We start from the raw sequence: 23,193 nt of genomic DNA on the forward strand, positions 1-23,193 counted from the left end.
AAGTAATCCCAGTCTACAGAGTCAAAAGCCTTCTCGGCATCTAAGCTAACTAGCACTGACTGAGTCTTTGAGTGTTGGCAGTGTCCCATAGCTAGTAGTAGTCGCCGCACATTAACTACTGACTGTCGGTTCCAAACAAACCCTACCTGGGCTGGGTTTATTAAGCGAGGAAGATATGTATGGAGTCTATTGGAGAGCAATTTGGCCAGGATTTTAACGTCAACGTTTATTAAGGAGATTGGCCTGTAGGAATCCGCTTGTGTGTCTGGTCTCCCTGGTTTTAAAAGTAAGGTTATGAGAGCCTCGTTCGCATGCGCTGGGAACGTTTGCTGGCGTACCACCTCTTCAAAATAGTCTTGAAGGGCTCCTGTTACCAAGGGTCCCAGGATTTTATAAAACTCACTTGTATAGCCATCAGGGCCAGGAGCTGAGTGCAGAGGCAAAGATTTAATAAATTCTTGCAGCTCTTTCCCTGACATAGGGATTTCTAGGGCCCTTGCCTCCTCACTCGTCAATTGTTCCATACCTGCTTTTCGGAGATAGTTATGAATGGCTTCTCTATCTGGCGGGAGCCCCTGCTTATACATTGAGCTAAAGAACTCTTGGAAAACCTGTGCTATGTTCTCTCTTTTGTGTTGAACCTCTTCCTTTCTGTTCTTTACCGCTGTTATTACACGGGGTCCTCCCTTATATTTGACCAGGCTCGCCAGCAATGTCCCTGTTCTGTTACCAAACCTCTGGAGTTTGTATTTCCTAAAGAGTAATGCCCTGGCAGCTCTCTCCTGAAGCAAGGTATTTAACGCTATTTGTGCAGTTTGCATTTGTTCTTTGTGTTGGGTACTAGGGGTTTGAATAAATCTACGTTTCGCTTTTTGGAACTTTTTCTCCAGATTGACAATGGCCCCCGTCAGTCTGCGCTCTCGTCTTGCTGTGTATGCAGTAATGTTGCCCCGAATAACTGCTTTTGCTGCTGGCCAGAAAATAGCAGGGCGGTCCTTATACTCTGAATTAAGTTCTGCAAACTCTGCCCACTTCCCTTGTACATAACTTTGGAAGTCTCTGTTCGAGGTTAGATAGGACGGGAACCGCCACCCCACAGCACCGTGACCTTTCTCTGTTACTTTCAGGTCTACCCACACCATCGCGTGATCTGTTACCTCTTCTGGTCCGATTTCCACTTCCTCCACCTGGGAGAATATTTTCTTGTCTATTAGGATGTAATCTATTCTAGAAAAAGTGCCATGCGCTCTTGACAAATGTGTATATTCCCGCTCTTCTGGGTGTAAAGTCCGCCATGCATCTACGACATGGAGCTCTTGCATGAAGTGATGCAGAGCTCTGGCACTAGGTCCCCCCCGTGCTGCACGCCTAGGCGTTGAGCAATCCAGCGTTGGATCCGCTACTAGGTTAAAGTCACCCAAAACTAACAATGGGAGAGATCTATAAAGTAGGCATGTTTGTACTATCTGGTCATAGAAGGACTTATTATACAAGTTTGGTCCATATACCGCCACTACCAAATATTCTTTGTGATGTAACCATAAGCGGATGATTATGAACCCCCCCTGTGGGTCACTGGTTATTAGTTGGGATTTAGCCACTAGGCCTTTGCGAATTAAAATCGCTACTCCTCGCTTTCTTCCCTCAGCTGCTGTAGCATGCACTTCTCCCACCCAACCTCGCTTTAGCTTTTGGTGTTCCTCTGGGGTTAATCGTGTTTCTTGCAGGCAGGCTACGTCTGCTTTATGACGCTTTAAGGCTGCTAGGATCTTAGTTCTTTTTACTGGTGTTGTGATACCTCCCACGTTCCACGTCAGGAACCTAGTTGACGTAGCCTTAGGTGTGTATTGGGATCAAGTGTCTAACTGTCAGGTTATTTCTTTTTAGTTTAGCCCCCGGTGCCCAGCTCACCGTGGCAACTCTCCCCTTCCCATCGCCAGACTCCGTGAATTCTTGCTGTCTCAATGGTCCCACAACCCCTTTTTTTTTTTGTATGGTCTATATCTATCTTCCACAATGGGTCCACATTCCTTTAACTTCGCCATGCGTGCCTTGCATTTTATCCTCCTCTTCCCCTCCCTACCTCCCCCCTCCTTCCTTCCCTCCCTTCCATTCCCTGCCCGCCCAACCCTCCATACTTCCCTGCCATTAGCCCCTCACTCTCCTTCCCGAACATCGGTTAGGGGAATGTAGATCTAATGATGGTGGGCTGCCCCCCCCCCCCACCTTGAATCATATCTTAGGGAACGAAGCCTCTATGTGTATATAGCTTATCTGCACATATTATTAGCTGAAAACAAACTTACATGAACAACATATGTGAACCAGAATTCTAGTGAACTTAACTCAATGTCCTGCATTTTGGATGTCTTCCCTTTCATCAGGAGTGCCTGTTTCAAATTTGGCCTCTGTTGGTTTGTCTACCACGTGCTATGAATCCTCAACCTTGTTCTGAGTCCATGGTGTTATCATATTTTAGTCCTCGTTGTGCTTCTTGTGGCGTTGCAAAAGTTCTCCACGTGCCGTCAATTTGCACCTTTAGCAGCGCTGGATATAGCAGCATAAATCGTTGTTTGTCAGTTACCAAGCGTCGGCAGATAGGCCCAAAGCCCCTCCGCCTCTCTTGCACTGCTATGGAATAGTCCTGGAATACTTTTATAGGCGAGCCTTCAAAAGTCAGTGTGGCCCACTTTGATCGGGCCCCTCGCAAGATTTCTTCTTTGTGTACAAAGTTATGTACCTTTACAATTACGGCCCTTGGCCTTGTTCCTGTATTGTTCCGCTTCCCCAATCGGTGTGCGCGCTCCAGGCACAACGGCCCTACACTATCAGAGTGCGAATTCTGTCTTGAGCCAGCGCTCGAGTTGAAAGGAGAGGGAGCAGTCCGGAACCGACTCAGGTACTCCAATTATTCGGAGGTTCGACCTCCTAGATCTGTTTTCCAGGTCGTCAAGATGCTGGGTGAGAGCTCCGAGCTCACGCCACAGGTCTTTTATCTTGGACGCCTTGGCTGATTCAGTATCTTCGATTTCAGAAACTCGCACTTCTAATTCCCCGGTCCTTCGGGTCGTTTCATCTAAGCGCGTTTCCATTCCCGCTATTTGCTCGGAGAGCTTAGAAAATTGCGGTGCCAGGGCAGATTTTATTTTATTTTTATTATTTTTTCTTTTTTGCAATGTTAATATGTTAATCACCACTTGGTTTCTGTAACAGTTCATCAATTAAATTTTAACTGCCAGACCCTCGACCATTCTTCTAAGGTTCGGAGAGCCCTTCTCATTTTTCTAATCCATCTAGGGTATCTACTCTATTGGCTATTTTCGTGTCAGCCGCTAAAAGGCATCCCTTTCCTAGGCAGTGAGAGTCTGATAGGTACTGAGGGGGAGAGGGATCTTGGGGTGATAGTATCCGAGGATCTGAAGGCGACGAAACAGTGTGACAAGGCGGTGGCTGTAGCGAGTAGGTTGCTAGGCTGTATAGAGAGAGGTGTGATCAGCAGAAGAAAGGAAGTGTTGATGCCCCTGTACAAGTCGTTGGTCAGGCCCCACCTGGAGTATTGTGTTCAGTTTTGGAGGCCGTACCTTGTGAAGGATGTTAAAAAAATGGAAGCGGTGCAAAGAAAAGCTACGAGAATGGTACGGGATTTGCGTTCCAAGACGTATGAGGAGAGACTTGCTGACCTGAACATGTATACCCTGGAGGAAAGGAGGAACAGGGGTGATATGATACAGCCGTTCAAATATTTGAAAGGTATTAATCTGCAAACAAATCTTTTCCGGAGATGGGAAGGCGGTAGAACGAGAGGACATGAAATGAGGTTGAAGGGGGGCAGCCTCAGGAAAGATGTCAGGAAGTATTTTTTCACGGAGAGGGTGGTGGATGCTTGGAATGCCCTCCCGCGGGAGGTGGTGGAGATGAAAACAGTAACGGAATTCAAACATGCGTGGGATATGCATAAAGGAATCCTGTGCAGAAGGAATGGATCCTCAGAAGCTTAGCCGAAATTGGGTGGCGGAGCAGGTGGGGGGAAGAGGGGTTGGTGGTTGGGAGGCGAGGATAGTGGAGGGCAGACTTATACGGTCTGTGCCAAAGCCGGTGATGGGAGGTGGGACTGGTGGTTGGGAGGCGGAAAGTACTGCTGCGCAGACTTGTACGGTAGGTGACCTGAATAAGGCAGGTACAAATCAAGGTAAGGTTTACACATATGTTTATCTTGTTGGGCAGACTGGATGAACCGTGCAGGTCTTTTTCTGCCGTTATCTACTATATTACTATGTTACCTTTCCTTCCAACTCTTCAGCAATATCACCCACAAATATATTAAACAGAACAGGCCCCAGCACCGACCCCTGAGGAACTCCACTGCTCACCTTTCTTTCCTCCGAGCGGATTCCATTTACCACCACCCTCTGCCACCTGTCAGTCAGCCAGTTTCTTATCCAGTTCACCACTTTCAGTCCTAAGTTCAACCCTTTCAGCTTATTCACGAGTCTTCTGTGGGGGACCGTATCAAAGGCTGCCATACTGGGACAGACTGAAGGTCCATCAAGTCCACTATTCTGTTTCTAACAATGGCCAATCCAGGTTGCAAGTACCTGGCAAGATCCCAGAACAGCAAAACAGATTTTATGCTGCTTTATCTTAGAAATAAGCAGTGGATTTTTCCAAGTCCATCTTAATAATGGCTTGTGGACTTTCCTTTCAGGAAATGATCCAAACCTTTTTTAAACCCTGCTAAGCTAACTGCTTGTACCACATTCTCTGGCAACAAATTCCAGGGTTTAATTACACATTGAGTGAAGAAATATTTTCTCAAATTTGTTTTAAATGTGCTATTTAGTAGCTTCCTTCTGTGCCCTCTAATCCTTGTATGTTTGGAAAGAGTAAACAAGTGAGTTACATCTACCCCGTCCCACTCCACTCAGTAGTTTATGGACCTCTATCATGTCTTCCCATCAGCCGTCTCTTCTCCAAGCTGAAGAGTCGTAGCTGCTTTAGCCTTTCTTCATAGGGAAGTCGTCCCATCCCCTTTATCGTTATCACCCTTTTTTGTTCCTCTTCTAATTCTGCTATATCTTTTTTGAGATGCGGTGACCAGAGTTGCACACTATATTCGTGGTGAGGTCACACCATGGAGTGATACAAAGGCATTATAACATCTTCATTTTTGCTTTCCATTCCTTTCCTAATAATTCCTAACACTCTATTTGCTTTATTATCCACCTCTGCACACTGAGCAGGATCCTTTAATCCCCCAGTGGCTTCTATCCTCTTAGAATGCAAAACTGGCAAGAGATACTAGATTCTGGGACAGCTTAGAGAAAATAAACATTTATATTTTCAAAATGGCTGTCAAACATTTGTTTCGCCACATAAACATGTATGTTGGCAGAAACATTTATGTGCCTGTTTTCGCCCTATCGATATTTTGTTTATGGTTCTAAAATGGCTGCTCCTGCCACATGTAACCAGTGCATAAATATCCATTTTTCCATGTATTTTAAAACAGGATCTATGTCAGCAGATCCTACTCTACACTAGCCAAACTTGAGACATCCCACTTTGAATGTCTCAATTCTGATTTGTATGCCTTTTCTAAAATCCACGTCTTAATTCATATCATTCTGGTGAGGTTTTGTTAGAATTTGATATACCGCTCAAATTAATGTCAAAAGCAGTATAAATTGAGTAAGTAAACTGGTACAAAAAACAAATCAATCTTTTACATTTAACACAGATAGAAAGCAAGTAACAGAAGGAGAGGATGCATTACACAACAATAAAAATCAAAGATGCCTTTTGGCAGAGATACACAAGAAAAACAGATACTCTTATTACCATGTAGAAACAGAGCGAAATTAGGGGCTCAGCTCTTCTGCCTATGGGGTAAAGATTCTTGAGCTGAACTGCAGGATAATTTTAGTTCTTTATCCAGCTTAACATAAACAGATGATGATGGGATGTGTGCACATTTAATAATTTATACAATTTCTCCTGCAGAGTCTGGACATCCAAGAATGATGCAGCCAGTTGCTCTTCCATGGAGTGTCAGCGTTTACCAGCTGTATACAGAGATGAAGAAAATGAGGAATCAAGGGAACATGAGGAAAACTGAACAGAACTGTAGTGTACAAAGGGATTAGTCACATCGGAATCAAGGGAACAAGAGGAAAACTGAACAGAACTGTAGTATACAAAGGGATTAGTCATACTGGAATCATGGAGACATGAGGAAAACTGAAGAGAACTGTAGTGTACAAAGGGACTAATCACATCTATGTCAGCATGATTTAATTAGCATCTTTACAAATAAGAAATGCTTTGTATTATAATATCAGAAATAATGCTGTGAGGTATCTAAGGTAAGAGAATGTTTCTTTAGTCCTAACTCCTCAGAATAACTGACCATGTACTATAGATCCTTTTGCTGGCTGTATCATTTCTATAACATTAGTAGATGTATGAGCAAGATCAACATTAGTATTCACATAATTGTATCCAAAAAATGAAAACAGATGCTTTTGGATGGTTAAAAATGACCTCCCACTAGTTTTTAGGTGGAATATAAACTAAATAAACAAATATGGTGGTAGTGTATCCTTCAGGTGCTTTTGTAGCATGGCCAACAATGAGCGCTAGGGGTTTTGGACCAAAAAGATATAATCCTGGGGTACATTTTTGAAACACACAAAAAGAAAAAGCATACATAAAAATATCTACCAATCACTTTGCGTTGGTTTCAATATGTGGATATAAATCAAATGCATAAAATAAATCATCTTGTATTTGATGAAAGGGCTTCTAGATTATGTGCTGAAGAAAGCTTGGAGGCGAAACATGGCACTATGTCGGACTGACTCGCTGTGAAGAAGTATATGCTTAATTTTGACGAACTACATAAAATAAGTGTCTATATTTCAAATTTAAAGACTTGATATGAACACCAGCTAAGTTTTTAAGGAATGAAATAAAAAGATTATAAAAGAGTATAAAACATACATAGTAACATAGTAGATGATGGCAGAAAAAGACCTGCACGGTCCATCCAGTCTGCCCAAAAAGATAAACTCATATGTGCTACTTTTTGTGTATACCCTACTTTGATTTGTACCTGTCCTCTTCAGGGCACAGACCGTATAAGTCTGCCCAGCACTATCCCTGCCGCCCAACCACCAGCCCCGCCTCCCACCACCGGCTCTGCCCCCCAATCTCGGCTAAGCTCCTGAGGATCCATTCCTTCCAAACAGGATTCCTTTATGTTTATCCCACGCATGTTTGAATTCCGTTACCGTTTTCATTTCCACCACCTCCTGCAGGAGGGCATTCCAAGCATCCACTACTCTCTCCATGAAAAAATACTTCCTGACATTTTTCTTGAGTCTACCCCCCTTCAATCTCATTTCATGTCCTCTCGTTCTACCACCTTCGCATCTCCTGAAAAGGTTCGTTTGTGGATTAATACCTTTCAAATATTTGAACGTCTGTATCATATCACCCCTGTTTCCCCTTTCCTCCAGAGTATACATGTTTAGGTCTGCAAGTCTCTCCTCACACGTCTTGTAACGCAAATCCCATACCATTCTTGTAGCTTTTCTTTGCACCGCTTCAATTCTTTTTACATCCTTAGCAAGATACGGCCTCCAAAACTGAACACAATACTCCAGGTGGGGCCTCACCAACGACTTATACAGGGGCATCAACACCCCCTTTCTTCTGCTGGTCACACCTCTCTCTATACAGCCTAACAGTCTTCTAGCTACGGCCACCGCCTTGTCACACTGTTTCGTCGCCTTCAAATCCTCAGATACTATCACCCCACGATCCCTCTCCCCATTCGTACCTATCAGACTCTCACCGCCTAACACATATGTCTCCCGTGCATTTCTTCGCATTGAATTTTAATTGCCAAACCTTAGACCATTTTTCTAGCTTCCTCAGATCCTTTTTCATGTTTTCCACTCCCTCCCGGGTGTCCACTCTGTTACAGATCTTTGTATCATCCGCAAATAGGCAAACTTTACCTTCTAACCCTTCGGCAATGTCACTCACAAATATATTGAACAGAATCAGCCCCAGCACCGATCCCTGAGGCACTCCACTACTCACCTTTCCCTCCTCCAAGCGAATTCCATTCACCACCACCTTCTGGCGTCTGTCCGTCAACCAGTTCCTAATCCAGTTCACTACTTCGGGTCCTATCTTCAGCCCGTCCAATTTATTTAAGAGCCTCTTGTGGGGAACCGTGTCAAAAACTTTGCTGAAATCTAAGTAGATTACGTCTATAGCTCATCCCTTATTCAATTCTCCTGTCACCCAATCAAAGAATTCAATGAGATTCGTTTGGCACGATTTCCCTTTGGTAAAACCATGTTGTCTCGGATCTTGCAACTTATTGGCTTCCAGGAAATTCACTATCCTTTCCTTCAGCATCGCTTCCATTACTTTTCCAATAACCGAAATGAGGCTTACTGGCCTGTAGTTTCCAGCTTCTTCCCTATCACTACTTTTGTGAAGAGGGACCACATCCACCGTTCTCCAATCCCTCGGAACCTCTCCCGTCTGCAAGGATATATTAAACAAATCTTTAAGAGGACCCGCCAGAACCTCTCTGAGCTCCCTCAATATCCTGGGTGGATTCCGTCCGGTCCCATGGTTTTGTCCATCTTTAGCTTTTCAAGTTGTTCATACACACTCTCTTCCATGAACGGTGCTCTATCCACTTCATTCTCATTTGTACTTTTTCCAGTCCATCGCGGTCCTTCTTCAGGATTTTCTTCTGTGACAACAGAACAAAAGTATCTATTTAGCAAATTTGCTTTTTCTTCATCATTATCCACATAGTGTTTCGCAGTATCTTTTAGTCTCACAATTCCCTTTTTAGTCATTCTCCTATCACTAATATACCTGAAGAAATTTTTGTCACCCCTTCTTACATTTCTAGCCATTTGTTCTTCCGCTTGCGCTTTCGCCAGATGTATCTCTCTCTTGGCTTCATTTTCATCCGGTATTCCTCCCCGTGTTCCTTTTCTTGAGTTTTTGTGTATTTCTGGAACACCAACTCTTTAGCCTTTATTTTCTCAGCTACTTGCTTGGAGAACCATATCGGTTTCCTTTTTCTCTTGCTTTTATTTGCTTTCCTTACATAAAGGTTCGTAGCCCTATTTATATCTTCTTTTAGCCTGGACCACTGTCCTTCCACTTCTTGTACTTCCTCCCAGCCCATCATCTCCTTCCTCAGGTATTCCCCCATTTTACTAAAGTGAGCACACTTGAAATCCAGGACTGAGGTTTGAGTGGCCTCTCTCCACTTTAGCTGTTATATCAAACCAAACTGTTTGATGGTCACTGCTGCCCAGGTGGGCACCCACTTGGATATTTGACACGCTATCCCCATTTGTGAGCACCAGATCCAGCGTTGCTCCCTCCCTCATGGGTTCCGTCACCATTTGTCTGAGCAAAACACTTTGGAAAGCATCCACGATCTCTCTACGTCTTTCCGATTCCGCAGACGGAATCTTCCAATCTACATCCGGCAGATTGAAATCTCCCAGCAACAGCACCTCTCTCTTGTTTCCCAACTTTTAAAAGAAAAAGAAAAAAAAGCTGATATTTATTTGTTGCATTTGTACCCCCACATTTCTCCACCTATTTGCAACATAATATCATTTTGCAACATGAGTAAATGAAAAAATAAGGATTAAAATAATTTGGACCAATGAGGAACATTTGATGGCATATGATCACACCATGTTGGTGAAGATTGAAACATCTACTAAAATTCTGATGGTCCTGGAAACTAGTGTTTAATAGCTGGCTCCTACTGATTTAAAATTTGTTTTAGACCATGTTTTGAGTACACTAAAAATAAATCATCCACATTCTGCTGTAAGAAAAGAGTAATACATACAAAGGACACATCAACTTTGTCATCATATGTAAGAGGAAAGAATAGATAAAAACGGTACAAAATGATCTTACTGGAGATCCAAGCAGGTTGTCACTGCTGCCACATGGTAGCTGAGCTCCTGAGGACCGCTCTGGGAAATTTTATCTCCTTGGTGGATTTTCCTGGTTCAAAATGCCTAAACACCAGGGGTAGGTTAGAGTACCCCCACCTACCTCTACGGCTCCTGGACAGCAGTATGCCGCTGTTTCTCACTCCACTCGGGCGTGAGAACATGTAAGAGAAAGCATCTCTGTTGGGCAGTAAGACTTTGCTGAGCCCCATTTCTCCCACTCTGCTGCTAGCACTGCGACCAACAGTTAGGCCTCAACCAGAGGTGACTGAAATGTCAGCCTCTGTTGAAGCGGGAGAGGCAAGTTGTCCAGTGGGCATCAGGAGACCTACATAGGAAGATATTTTAGTGTCTGTTAATGTGGAAGGAGAAGAACTGCCTACCCAGCTGCAGACAGCAGAGTGGACTTCAGTAAGCCTCACACAATTAACAGTGCCTCCCCTGGTAACATCATCTATTATTGCATTAGAAGATGTTGGGGCAGCAGTAGATTCTGTGCACAAGTTCTGTGTACTATCTGCTCATTTTGCTTCCCAAACTTTGGCTAAATCTCAGTTGGTGGAATACATCAGAATTTGGAGTTTCTTGGTAGTAAACTTCATATGTTTCCTGATGTTTGTAAGAAGACCCAGGAGTGTAGGAAGCAGTTTCTTGCTAAGAAGCAATACAGTGAAACTGAAACTTGGTATGCGGAAAAAGGGTCAGCACCATGTGACCTGGTGAGAGATTTCCTGGATCGAGCAGGGATGCCTCGCCTTAGCAACGATGTAGTGACTAGATTGGACTTGCCCCTGCAGCCAAAGGAGTTGCAGTGCGCCATTAAAGGGCTGAAACCCTTCTTGGCTCCAGGGGTAGATGGTTTTTCGGGCGAGTTCTATAAAATATTACAACATTCCCTATTGGGCCTGCTGTTTGAGTACCACCTATCGGTTATACAGGGTGGGGGTTTTCCTGAGTTCAAGAATACAGCGCGTATCTCTCTTTTGTTGAAACCACTCTGTTGTACATATTCGGAAGACCCTCTTATCTATGGCTCAGTGTAGATATCAGAAGGAGCCAGTGATTGTGGTCAGTCTGGATGCAGCTAAGGCATTCGATTAAGTAAGGTGGGGGTTCCTGTTCCTCGACTGGGTAGGCCTGCCTAAAGGCTTTATGAAAGCGATAAGAGCTTTACATAGTGGGATGAACGCCCATATTGCCATTAATGGGGGACTCTCGGAGCGCTTCAAGGTTTGTAGAGGAATCAGACAGGGATGCCCTCTTTCACCAATGTTGTTTGACATTGTATTGGAACCGTTGGAGGAGTGGCCTAGTGGTTAGGGTGGTGGACTTTGGTCCTGGGGAACTGAGTTCGATTCCCACTTCAGGCACAGACAGCTCCTTGTGACTCTGGGCAAGTCACTTAACCCTCCACTGCCCCATGTAAGCCGCATTGAGCCTGCCATGAGTGGGAAAGCGCAGGGTACAAATGTAACAAAAACAAAACAAACTGTTGCTCAGATTGTTAAATTCCAGTGATGTCATGTTTTCAAAGCTGGAAACTGGGTTTGTGAGCCCTTGGGCCACTGCCGAGGAGCGCAGTGGCAGGCAAAACCACCCAACACTGGAGACTAGGCAGAGCAGGACTGGAAACCCGGATTGGAGTTGCAGCAGAGGCAAACAAGCAGGAATAAGAAGAGCAAGCACACTTAAACTTCACCTGCGCTTGGCCGCTTTTCACCAGGAGTTGAGCCCCTGGCTGCAGGTGGCTGGCAGGACTTACTGGGCAAGGCAGGACTGGATACCCATTAGGCTGAACCAGGACTGAGGGTCAGAGGGGAAAGGAACATACAGGAGCAGCAGGGCAGGACTGAAAGCTGCAAGCAGCCACTAAAACAGGGAACAAACACTGGTAGACAAGAGACAAAACTGAAAGCTGCCAGGCAGCCACTGAACCAGAAACACAGAGAACCTAGAACTAGACAAAGACATACAAACAAGAAACAAGACTGGGAAATAAGCAATACAATACAAGAAGCTACACAAAGACTAAACTAGAATCAGGCAAGAACTTGAACCAGAAACTAAACTAGGCAGAAGTGCCACAAGCACCAACATACCAGGGCCTTAGGCGATGCAAAGGCAAAGCAGAAAGGTTTCAAAATGGCTAATAAGCCCAGCAGCAGCTGAGACTCAGATGCAGCAATCACCAGGCAACTATGGGTGCTGTGCAGGATCAAACAAAACAAGCAGGTCTGGCAGTCTGGAAGATCCGGACCGGACTGAAATCTGGAACGGGTGACAGCATACAGACAATCTAATGCAGCCAGCACACAGAGACAGAGACGGAACTAACTCACAAAGAACAGACAGAAGCCAGCTCAGAAGTTGACCACAGGAAATAAGGTGAGTCTGAGAGGGGTCACGGCCACAGACATGACAAGTGATGAGATTAAGGGAGTGCAATTAGGGGAACAGGAGGTGAAAGCTCTCGCCTATGCAGATGATATCCTGATGATACTAACTGACCCTCAACCGTCACTTACGGCGGCCTTGGACATGGTGCATGAGTTTGGGTCCCTGTCTGGTTTCACACTTAATCTTCACAAATCATGTGCGTTGGCATTGCATGAGGAGACAGAACGATTGTGGAGGGGAGAGTTTCTCCTTCGGTGGGTGGATACTAAGATGACATATCTGGGGATTTTTCTCACCAGGGATCTGTCCTCTTTGTATAAGACTAACATTACTGCATTGTTAGATATGACTAGGTGTAAGTTGGCCATGTGGAGGGACCTCCCGCTGTTGGTTTGGGGGAGGGTAGCACTATTTAATATGATAGTGGCCTCAAAGTGGTTATATGTGTTTCAGTAGCTTCCACTCTTTCTTAAATGTAGGGAGGAAAAGATCTTGTCGAGAATTTTGCAGGTTTTCCTTTGGCAGGGGAAGAAACCAAGGTTGCCTTTAGAGATTGTAGCCATGCCAAGAGACAGGGGGGGAATGGGCCTTTTAAATATTAGATCTTTAACAATAGCATGTGCAATGCGTCATATAAATGACTGGTATCGGGCGTCTTCAGACTTTTCTTTAACACTGATAGAGACGCCTTTGTTCCCGGATATTCATTTCAGCCATCTTTTACATACAGGCGGGAATTTGCCTCCGCAGGCCTTTTTGCGACATCCATTACTATACTCTCTGAGGGCTTCCTGGCGTTGGGTGTGCAGGAAGCATCATTTTTCAGCTGTCATTTCTCCCTGGCTTTTGATCTGTACCAATCCTGCCTTTCCGCCGGGCCAGGGGGGTGGTGTTTTTAGCCATGGGCAAAGAAAGGTATAGTGTATTTAGCTCAGGTGGTCACAGAGGAGGGCAGTATGTGTACATCTACTGAATTACAGACTCAGTACGGCATTCCTCCTGGACACTTTTTTGAATACTATCAATTGAAACATTATATTGGTACGCTGACGTGGACTGACCTGACAAAGGACGTAGTGGAAGTGTTATCTGAGGCTTTCTCATTGGGGGCTCAGCCGACCATCCCGCTGAGATTTCATCATCAACAGGTAAAGGACTCAACTCCGGAGGTGGACTACGAGCGCCTGGCTCTTCGCTGGTCAAGGGATCTTGAATGTGTGGTGTCCACAGAAGTGCAGATCTTATCTGAAGTCTTTATATACACACAGAGACTCTCGATACCACAGAGGGAGAGGCTGTATAAGTGGCTTTTGAGGCTAAATATAGCCCCACGCAGAGCATTTCTGGCAAAATTTACGAATTGCGGGGATTGTCCCAAATGTGGGGGGAGGCTAGCCACTTTGGGACACATGTTCTGGCAGTGCCCATTTGTACAACGATTTTGGAGGGAAATATTGGGTTGTGTGGAACAGATGTGGAATTGTACCTTAATGTGATCCCCTGATGCTTTTTGACAACTACAAATTCACATCTGACCCCCCAGAGGGGTTTAAGGGTTTTATTAAGGGAGCTATACTCTTCGGGATTACTTCTATCTTGCAGGCCTGGCAGTCCTCTCTGAGTCCCTCGATTCAAGCTTGGAGTCACAACTAATACATCAGATGCGATTAGACCGGTGTGGAGTTGTGGATTTTGAGACCGCCCCAGGTCTTAAATTTCAAGCAATGTGGGAACCATTATGGGCTACTCTTCCCCCAGCAAGAAGAAGTTTTTTTGCTGAATTCCTAACTAGGATGAGTTGCAATGGTGGGTTGTGGGAGGGGGGGATGGGGAGTTGGGTGGGGGGGGGGGAGTTTGCTTATTTGTTCAACTGTTTTCAGATGCTTAATGTCAGTGGGTATTGAGTTAAATGACATATGCAAATGTATCTGAGTTTTGTATTTATCAATAAAAATCATTTGAACATAACTATTTTCAATTAGGTTGCCTGCAATCAATACATTAAAGAGATACTTAAATCCCTTTTCCCAATCCCACATTGTTCATGTAATGTTTAGCTCTGCTTCCCATTTAGCAATATATTTTTCTATAGGGGTCATCTGCATCAGAAGGGCAGTATAACGGCCACCCCTTCTGCCATCGCTTGTTCTAAATGTGTTACCTCAAGATTAAGGTCACTCCTTGTCTTCTGTTGGATATTATCCACTATCTGTCTATATTTAAATGTATCCCATTGTTCAATTCTAACTCTCTAAAAGGAGTTTGCAAAATTTATATTTAGTTAGTTTGTGAGTGTCCCTTTAATTGTGGAAAAACCTCCACTTTAAATATATTAGAAAACAATTGAAACCTCAAACCTCCAAACAGGAAAAATACAAAAGTATTTATTATATCCTTGTTTTATCAGGAGTAGGTTAATATCATTGGTTCCCTAAGAAGGAAAAAGAGAAAAAAAACCCAGACGCAAAAAAATCACATTTAGTGAGAAAAAGCAAATGAGATGAAAAACTCTCTTACCTTCTTTTATTATAACTAATAAAGGGACACTCACCCAAAACTAAACTATCACAGACTAATCCCAGCCCAAAACGTGCAAAAAAAGGCTACCTACGGAAAACAACCCATACCGGAGGGCACAGCAATCCTTACAGTTCATTAAAAAGGCATTATGTTAAACATCCTCATACTAGCTTTTACTATCAAACAGCAAACTAACCCCTAAATGGCTGGTACTTAGCTTTGATTAAGCAGACAGTCTGTAGTCCACAAATCTTGACGACATCTGCTGCTGTAAATTACTATAAACAGTTCTGAGCTGCAAATCGCTGAGAGCTCCTGTGAAATGCTGTGAATGTTAAAAACCGGCACTCCTCCTGGGGGCTCCGGAGCCCTACAAAAAATCTTTCCACCAACGAAGAAGACGTTCAATACCATAGTCCTCTCAAATCAGTGAAAGATACAGGTTCCCATCCTCCCAGATTTGTCCTAAGAGGCGTAATCCACGGTCTGCCCAACACATATATGTGAGGTCCATCATTCCAGGCAAGAAAACAGGTGCAGGACAAATAGGTGTCTGCATAAAATATTGCCTCTCTGTGAAGAGGCCATCTTGTACAGTTTGCCACATTGATGAAGGAAATTTGGCCCCCATTGGCAGTCTTTTTAGAATTTTTTAAAGTTCTGTCTTTGGGAGCCAAATTTCGAGTCTCTGCATTATTAAACTTTCATCAACTAGACAGTGCGCATTTTCATATGCTGGACCTTATCTTTGGAATTCTTTACCCAGTGAACTTCAAAATGTCTCCTCATATTTTGTTTTCCACAAACTTTTAAAAACTTGGTTGTTTAAACAATATTTTATTTGATTCTGTGATTTAATTTTATTGTTTACGAGAGCTTCCAATGATATCATCGCAAGATGGCCACACAAGCCTGAGGCTCCGATTGATCTCCACAAATTCTATGTGAGCTAAGCGTCTTTTCATGGTATCTGACCCCACAGTATGTCAGCTTATTTAGGGGAAGTATTACCCCATCAATTGCTGATAGCATGCCACAAAAACGGTGAGATTTTCAGTATTTTTCTGCGCCAGAACAAGAGTGTGTCAGACCTAGCGAGGGAAACGCAAAAACGAAGCCAAAGGTTTTGCAAATGAAGCAGGAGGTACTCCAATTGGGAGCAACATTCTACCTCAAGTATCCATGCAAATGTTTAGTTTCTTATCAAGCAGTGAAATATGTCTATTTTGATCCTGTCCAATTGTTGTCTTTTATAACAGCTAAAAGAGCCCTTATTTAAAGATAGTCGAATAGAAACATGTCTGTAACCCAATTTGATTTAAAATGATTATTGCCTACTTTTTTCTTCATCTCCAATATATGGAATCTTGGACTCCAGTTGTGGACTTATATGAAGCTATAGAGTCTTTTTTTTTTTGTGTTCTGAATGTATTCAATATTCCTGTAAGAATTGATTGTAATAGCGGAATTTTTCTTTTAATTGTTATATAAAAATGATAAATAAAAAAAAAAGAATAAGAGTGTCAGAGTGAGTCATGTGGAGTGTGTGGACCCATAATGATGGAGTTAGAACAGGTAGCTGATGCACAAGAGGGCCTGCATTCTGATGGTTCTGGATGATGATCATGGCCCATTGACAAAACAGGACCTGCAACTCATCCTGCTGGATTTGAAAACTGCTTTATAAGAGGACGTAGTGACTAGAACAACAGAGCTGAAAGAATTAATGCGATCTTAGAAGTGTCCTGGGGCATCTAAATCAACATGTGGATGATGTGGAGAAACACACGGAAGAGCATGCAGATATGCTAGTGAACTATAAAGTAAAAACAACATACTTAGATTATGGTCTCCTAAATATGACTGATAAAATTGAAGATCTTGAGAATCATTTGAGGAGAGTGAATCTCAGAATAAGGGGTGTGCCGGAATGCGATAGCGCAGAAACTTTTATGGACAATGCACGTGTTGTGTGCACTGATATCTTGGGTGATCTCCCTGATATTCCAGCTGAGGTCTGAGATTTGAAGATAGAAAGAGCACATTGGGCTCTTGAACCTAAAAAGAATGCAGCACCCAGAGATGTAATTACTTTTCACCATGCATCGGCGAAAGATTATCTTTTAGCGACCTCCTACAAGAAGGGACTTCTACAGTACTTGGTTGAAAGGACTGAGTTCTATCAAGATCTTTCTTCTGTGACTTTCCAGAGATGTCACAATTTTAAGGAGATCACAGCGGTACTGCAATGTGAGAATATTCACTACAAATGGCTGTTCCCTTTTGGACTCTCCTTTGTCCTGGGAAGCTTGACCCACAGAGTAAAAACCTTATCAGAGGCCCAGGTAATCATCTATAAGAGTGGCCTTAGTAAGGAAAAAGACTCACCTCGCCCCCTAGGACTTCCACCGTGCGTCTCCACACCACACTGGCAGCAGGTTCCAGAGAAAGGAAAGCGTCTCAAGCGGTAGTCTTTGGCTGGTTCAGTGGATGCACTCTGTGAACATTGACCAGGGAGCCTGATGTAGAACTACATTCTATTTTAGAGGCACTGAGAACTGGTAAAGCAGTGCATTGCCATCATTACAAGTTGCCTCTAGCACATGTGGAGGAGAATAATCGAACGGCACCGGCGAAATACATGGTCGGAGATGTATTTTGGCGGCGCTGCAAACAGCTGGCCAGACCCGTATTTTCGAAAAGATGGCCGGCCATCTTTTGTTTCGATAATACAGTTCCGGCCAGCCAAATGCATTGGATTTGGCCGGGGTTTGAGATGGCCAGCTTCGTTTTTTAGCGATAATGGAAAGTTATGTCGGCCATCTCAAATCCTGGCCAAATTCAAGGCATTTGGCAGTGGGAGGAGCCAGCATTTTTAGTGCACTGGCCCCCCTGACATGCCAGGACACCAACCGGGCTCCCTAGGGGTCACTGCAGTGGACTTCAGAAAAGCTCCCTTACTGTGGGAGCTGAGCCCCCCAAAACCCACAAATGTACTGCACCTACTAAAACTGCTCCAGGGACCTGCATACAGCCTCTAGGACTTATTGCTGCTGTATAACTTTGGCACGCCAGTTCACACCTGAAGACTAATCTCTCTGAAAAAGTCCTTTCTTGAAATAACCATGTTTACTCACAGTTAACTGCAGATCAGAGGTTGTGCCCCACTGGCAAAGAGTCCCCTGGTACTAAGATTAGCAGTAGGTCAGAGCTGGCACAATGGTGTACTATCCACCTTATAATTGAAAGAGAAAAACGCCTAGATTTCAACCCAAATCGGGAGATAGACGTTTATCTCACAAAAACGAATAAATCGGTATAATGGAAAGCCGATTTTGGACGTTTTCAACTGCACTCCATCGCGGAAGCGTACAAAGTTGACGGGGGCAAGTCGGAGGCATGGCGAAGGTGGAACTGGGGCGTGGTTATCGGCCAAGGAGAGATGGGCGCCTTTCACCGATAATGGAAAAAAAGTATGCGTTTGTAGCTAGAATTTAGAGCACTTTTCCTGGACCCTGTTTTTTCACGAATAAGGCCCCAAAAAGTGCCCTAAATGATCAGATTACCACCAGAGGGAATCGGGGATGACCTCCCCTGATTCCCCCAGTGGTCACTAACCCCCTCCCACCACAAAAAATGATGTTTCACAACTTTTTATTTTCACCCTCAAATGTCATACTCACCTCCCTGGCAGCAGTATGCAGGTCCCTGGAGCAGTTGTTAGGGGGTGCAGTGGACTTCAGGCAGGTGGACCCAGGCCCATCCCCCCCTACCTGTTACAATTGTGCTGCTTAATGCTTAGTCGTCCAACCCCCCCCCAAACCCACTGTACCCACATGTAGGTGCCCCCCCTTCACCCCTTAGGGCTATAGTAATGGTGTAGACTTGTGGGCAGTGGGTTTTGAGGGGGATTTGGGGGGCTCAACACACAAGGGAAGGGTGCTATGCACCTGGGAGCTCTTTTACCTTTTTTTTTGTTTTTGTAAAAGTGCCCCCTAGGGTGCCCGGTTGGTGTCCTGGCATGTGAGGGGGACCAGTGCACTACGACTCCTGGCCCCTCCCACAAACAAATGCCTTGGATTTATTAGTTTTTGAGCTGGGCGCTTTCATTTTCCATTATCACTGAAAAACAAAAACGCCCAGCTCACAAATTGTCGAATAAAACATGGACGTCTATTTTTTTCAAAAATATGGTTCGGTCCGCCCCTTCACGGACCCGTTGTCGGAGATAAACGCCCATGGAGATAGATGTTTTTGTTCAATTATGCCCCTCAATGCCCTCTTTCAGCACCATTCAAGGTAAGAACTACATTCTCTGAAATGGGTAACGCAGGAAAGGGATCTAAAACTGTCTTACAAAAATGGCCACTACCGCATGGACTACAACAGGAAACAAAACAGGGCACACTCTGACCCAGTAAGCAGAGCCTACCAACTACCAATACTTAGACCCACCACAATGCATTGCTGATGTGACTCTGCAGTGCAAATAACAGAAAAGGTGCCACACTCACCCCAGAGCCACATCACAAGCAGGCAAAGGCTGTCGGAGGACAGAACACATTCTGCTGTCATGGAGGTGGGTATGGCATTTGAGGCTGGCATAGAAGCTGGCAAAAAAGTATTTGTAACCTGTTTTTTTATGCTGGAAGGGGGTTGGTGACCACTGGGGGAGTACAGGGAGGTCATCCCCGAATCCCTCCGGTGGTTATGTGGTCAGTTCGGCCACCTTTTTGAAGCTTGGACCTGAAAAAAAAGGGACCAAGTAAAAGCAGCCAAATGCTCTTCATTGCCGGGTTTTTTTTCCCATTATGGGCTAAAGCCGGCCATTTCGTAACCCCGCCCATGTCCCGCCTTCACGTCGCTGCCAACACGCCCCCTTGAACTTTCGCCGGCTCTGCGACGGGAAAGCGGCGATGGTGTTAAAATAGCGGCTTTCCATTATACCTATTTGGCCGCTTTTGCGAGATCGCCGGCCATCTCCTGATTTGTGTCGGAAGATGACCGGCGATCACTTTCGAAAATGAGCTGGATAGTTACTTTGATGTACGTTTATCTGTTGTCAGTTCCTCACTCGGTTTAGCTGATAATTGGAGTTGGATTGAAGAGTACAATAACATATCTATACTGTGTAGGGATCAAATCTTCCTATTGACCTTAGTGGGGGGAAGAGGGAGATTACGGGTGGAAGAGAGGAGTGGGATGGGGGAGGTATGGTTGTGGATGAGTGTGGGATTCTGTTGGGAAGAGTGGATGTGTGCACTACATAGTCTGGTCGAGATCCATGCTGTTCTTTTAAATGAGCTAGGTTTTAATCACTATCCTGCTTATAATCGAAAGAGAAAAACGCCTATATTGCGACCCAAATCGGGAGATGGGCGTCTTTCTCCCGTGGGCACCCAAATCGGTATAATCGAAAGCCGATTTTGGGCGTTTACAACTGCAATCCATCGTGGAAACAGGTAAAGTTGATGGGGGCGTGTTGGAGGCGTGAAAGCGGAACTGGGGCGTGGTTATCGGCCGAGGATAGATGGGCGTCTTTACCTGATAATAGAAAAAAAGGCGTTTTTACCGCGATTTTGGGTCACTTTTTTTTCACGAACTGGTCCCAAAAAAGTGCCCCAACTGACCAGATGCCCACTGGAAGGAATCGGGGATGACCTCCCTGGACTCCCCCAGTGGTCACTAACCCCCTCCCACCAAAAGACCCCACTTTAAAAACTTTTTTTCCAGCCTGTATGCCAGCTCAAATGCCGTACCCACCTCCATGACAGCAAAATGTGTTCTATCCTGTGACAGCCTTTCCCTGGTTCTGATGTGGCTCTCGGGCGAGTGTGACACCTTTTCTGTTATGCGCACTGCAGAGTCACATCAGCAATGCATTGTGGTGGGTGTAGGGTATTGGGCTCCGTGATTCCACTAGCTTGTGGCAAATGCTCACGATGTTGGTAGTTGGTAGGCTCTACTCCCATGGTGCTTGTCCCCCTGCTTACTGGGTCAGAGTGTGCCCCATTTTGTTTCCGGTAGTCCATGAGGTTGTGGCCATTTTTGTAAGCCAGTTTTAGATCCCTTTCACGTGTTAGCCACGTTACAGAACTTAGCTCTTACCTTGAATGTGGCTGAAAGAGGGCATTGTACACCATTCTGCCAGCTTGGACCTACTGCTCATCTCAGTACCAGGGAGACTCGTTGCCAGTGGGGCACAACCTCTGATCTGCAGTTAACTGTGAGTAAGCGTGCTTATTCCAATAAAGGACGTTTTCGGAGAGATTAGTCTTCAGGTATCAACTGGTGTGCCAAGGTTATACAGCAGCAACAAGTCCTACAGGCCTGCGTGTATGCAGGTCCCGGGAGCACTTTTAGTGGGTACTGCAGTGCACTTCAGCCAGGTGGACCCAGGCTCATCCCACCCCCTACCTGTAACACTTGTGCTGGTAAATAGGAGGCCTCCAAAACCCACTGCACCCACATGTAGGTGCCCCCTTCACCCCTAAGAGCGATGGTAGTGTTGTACATGTTTTGGGGGAGGGGGGATGGGTGCTCAGCACCCATGGTAAGGGAGCTATGCATGTGGGAGCGTTGTCTGAAGTCCACCGCACTGACCTCTAGGGTGCCTAGTTGGTGTCCTGGCATGTCGGGGGGGCAAGTGTACTACGAATCGTGGCCCTGCCCACGACCAAATGGCTCGGATTAGGACGTTTTTGAGCTGGGCGTTTTTAGTTTCCATTATCGCAAAAAAAAAACAAACGCCCAGCTGAAAAACGTCCATTTTTTAAAAAATACGGTCTGTCCCGCCTCTTCACGTACCCGTTTTCGGACATAAGACGCCCATGGAGATAGGCGTTCGATTATGCCCGTCCACGTGTCTTTTGCCCTCATGTGGACCCTGATTTCGTTGGCTCTGCTACAAGTCATACACAGAAAGACTTGTCTATTACTTTATAGCAGATGGGTACTACAGCGATGGTAACTTACATAGTAACATAGTAGATGACGGCAGAAAAAGACCTGCACCGTCCATCTAGTCTGCCCAACAAGATAAACTCATATGTGCTACTTCTTGTGTATACCTTACCTTGATTTGTATCTACCATTTTCAGGACACAGACCGTAGAAGTCTTGCCCAGAACTAGCCCCATTTTCAGGAACTTGGAATGTAAGTGGTGTCAATTCCCCTGTTAAGTGGAAAAAAATATTTATGGCTTTGATTTGCGCAAATGCAGGCATAGTTTTCTTGCAGGAGACTCATCTAAGCCCTGTGGAACATAAGAAATTGGTCCATGAATGGGTGGGTCATTGCTATTTTTCCTCAGCCACGATGAACAGGAGGGTGGGAGTCACTATCTTAATTAATGAAAGCATACCATTTGTGGAGTTGGGCACCCAAGTAGATACGCAGGGACGATGGGTGGTGGTACACTATACATTGTATGGTTTACCTTATGTATTAGTTTCGTTGTATGCGCCAAATACTCCTGAACATACTTTTTTCCCACCCAGTTAGAACATTTACTTCATTTTTCCAGTCTGCCTCTACCGATTGGAGGAGATTTCAATGGAGTGGCTGATCCTTATTTAGATAAGCAGGGGTACATCACCCTGGGGTGGGTCTGCGCAATTGTTCAGCATTAGAAATGTTAGACATCTGGCAGATGCTTCATCCCACTGAATGCAGTATTGCTTTCAACACACACTTTTGAGCAAGTAGATCAGGTGAACATTAAACATTGTGGTATTTCTGATAATGCTATGGTGGTAATGGATTATCACATCACAAGGCATGATAGGTCCCCTTTATGGCGTATGCTGCCAGGCGTTATATAGGATGTAGATTTTCATAAGTTTCTTATTGAAAAGTGGAGAACATCCAGGACTTTTCTGGGAAACTGGGAAAGCAGTAATCTGGGGGGGGGGGGGGGGGGGGGGAAATCATTTCTTACCTGAAATATCAATGTAAGTGATTCAATCATCAGATCTTATTGTTACAAACCCAATTGCAACGAGCACAGAGAGAGCTGTGCAAAAATCTGATGAAGGATATTAAAGATCAGTATTTTGCTTTGCAGTGCACCTTGAATGAGATGTTACATCAGCGTACTCTCAATACCATGCAAAGAGGTTGCCATAGATTCTTCCAATATGGTAATAAGATGGGGACTTGCCTGCAAGATTGGTGCATACAACAAATGGCCCCTGATATATCCCAGTCTTAAAAGATGTCCGGGGCACCTTACTTAAGGGTAATGAAAATATGTGATAT

The 23,193-nt window shown here is 44.7% G+C and overlaps 1 protein-coding gene across 1 annotated transcript in view; it reads left to right on the forward strand.

Annotated features, from left to right (window-relative positions):
• FAM161B (FAM161 centrosomal protein B) overlaps positions 1-6,663 on the forward strand; it is a 277,968-nt gene extending 271,305 nt beyond the window's left edge. The window contains 1 exon segment of the mRNA XM_030215409.1: positions 6,001-6,663. Within this exon segment, the coding sequence (XP_030071269.1) occupies positions 6,001-6,115 (115 nt within the window). The 3' untranslated portion in view covers positions 6,116-6,663.
• Positions 6,664-23,193: the final 16,530 nt, after the last annotated feature.

The sequence above is a fragment of the Microcaecilia unicolor genome, chromosome 9, assembly GCF_901765095.1.
Source record: "Microcaecilia unicolor chromosome 9, aMicUni1.1, whole genome shotgun sequence".
In the NCBI taxonomy this organism is placed as follows: domain Eukaryota; kingdom Metazoa; phylum Chordata; class Amphibia; order Gymnophiona; family Siphonopidae; genus Microcaecilia; species Microcaecilia unicolor.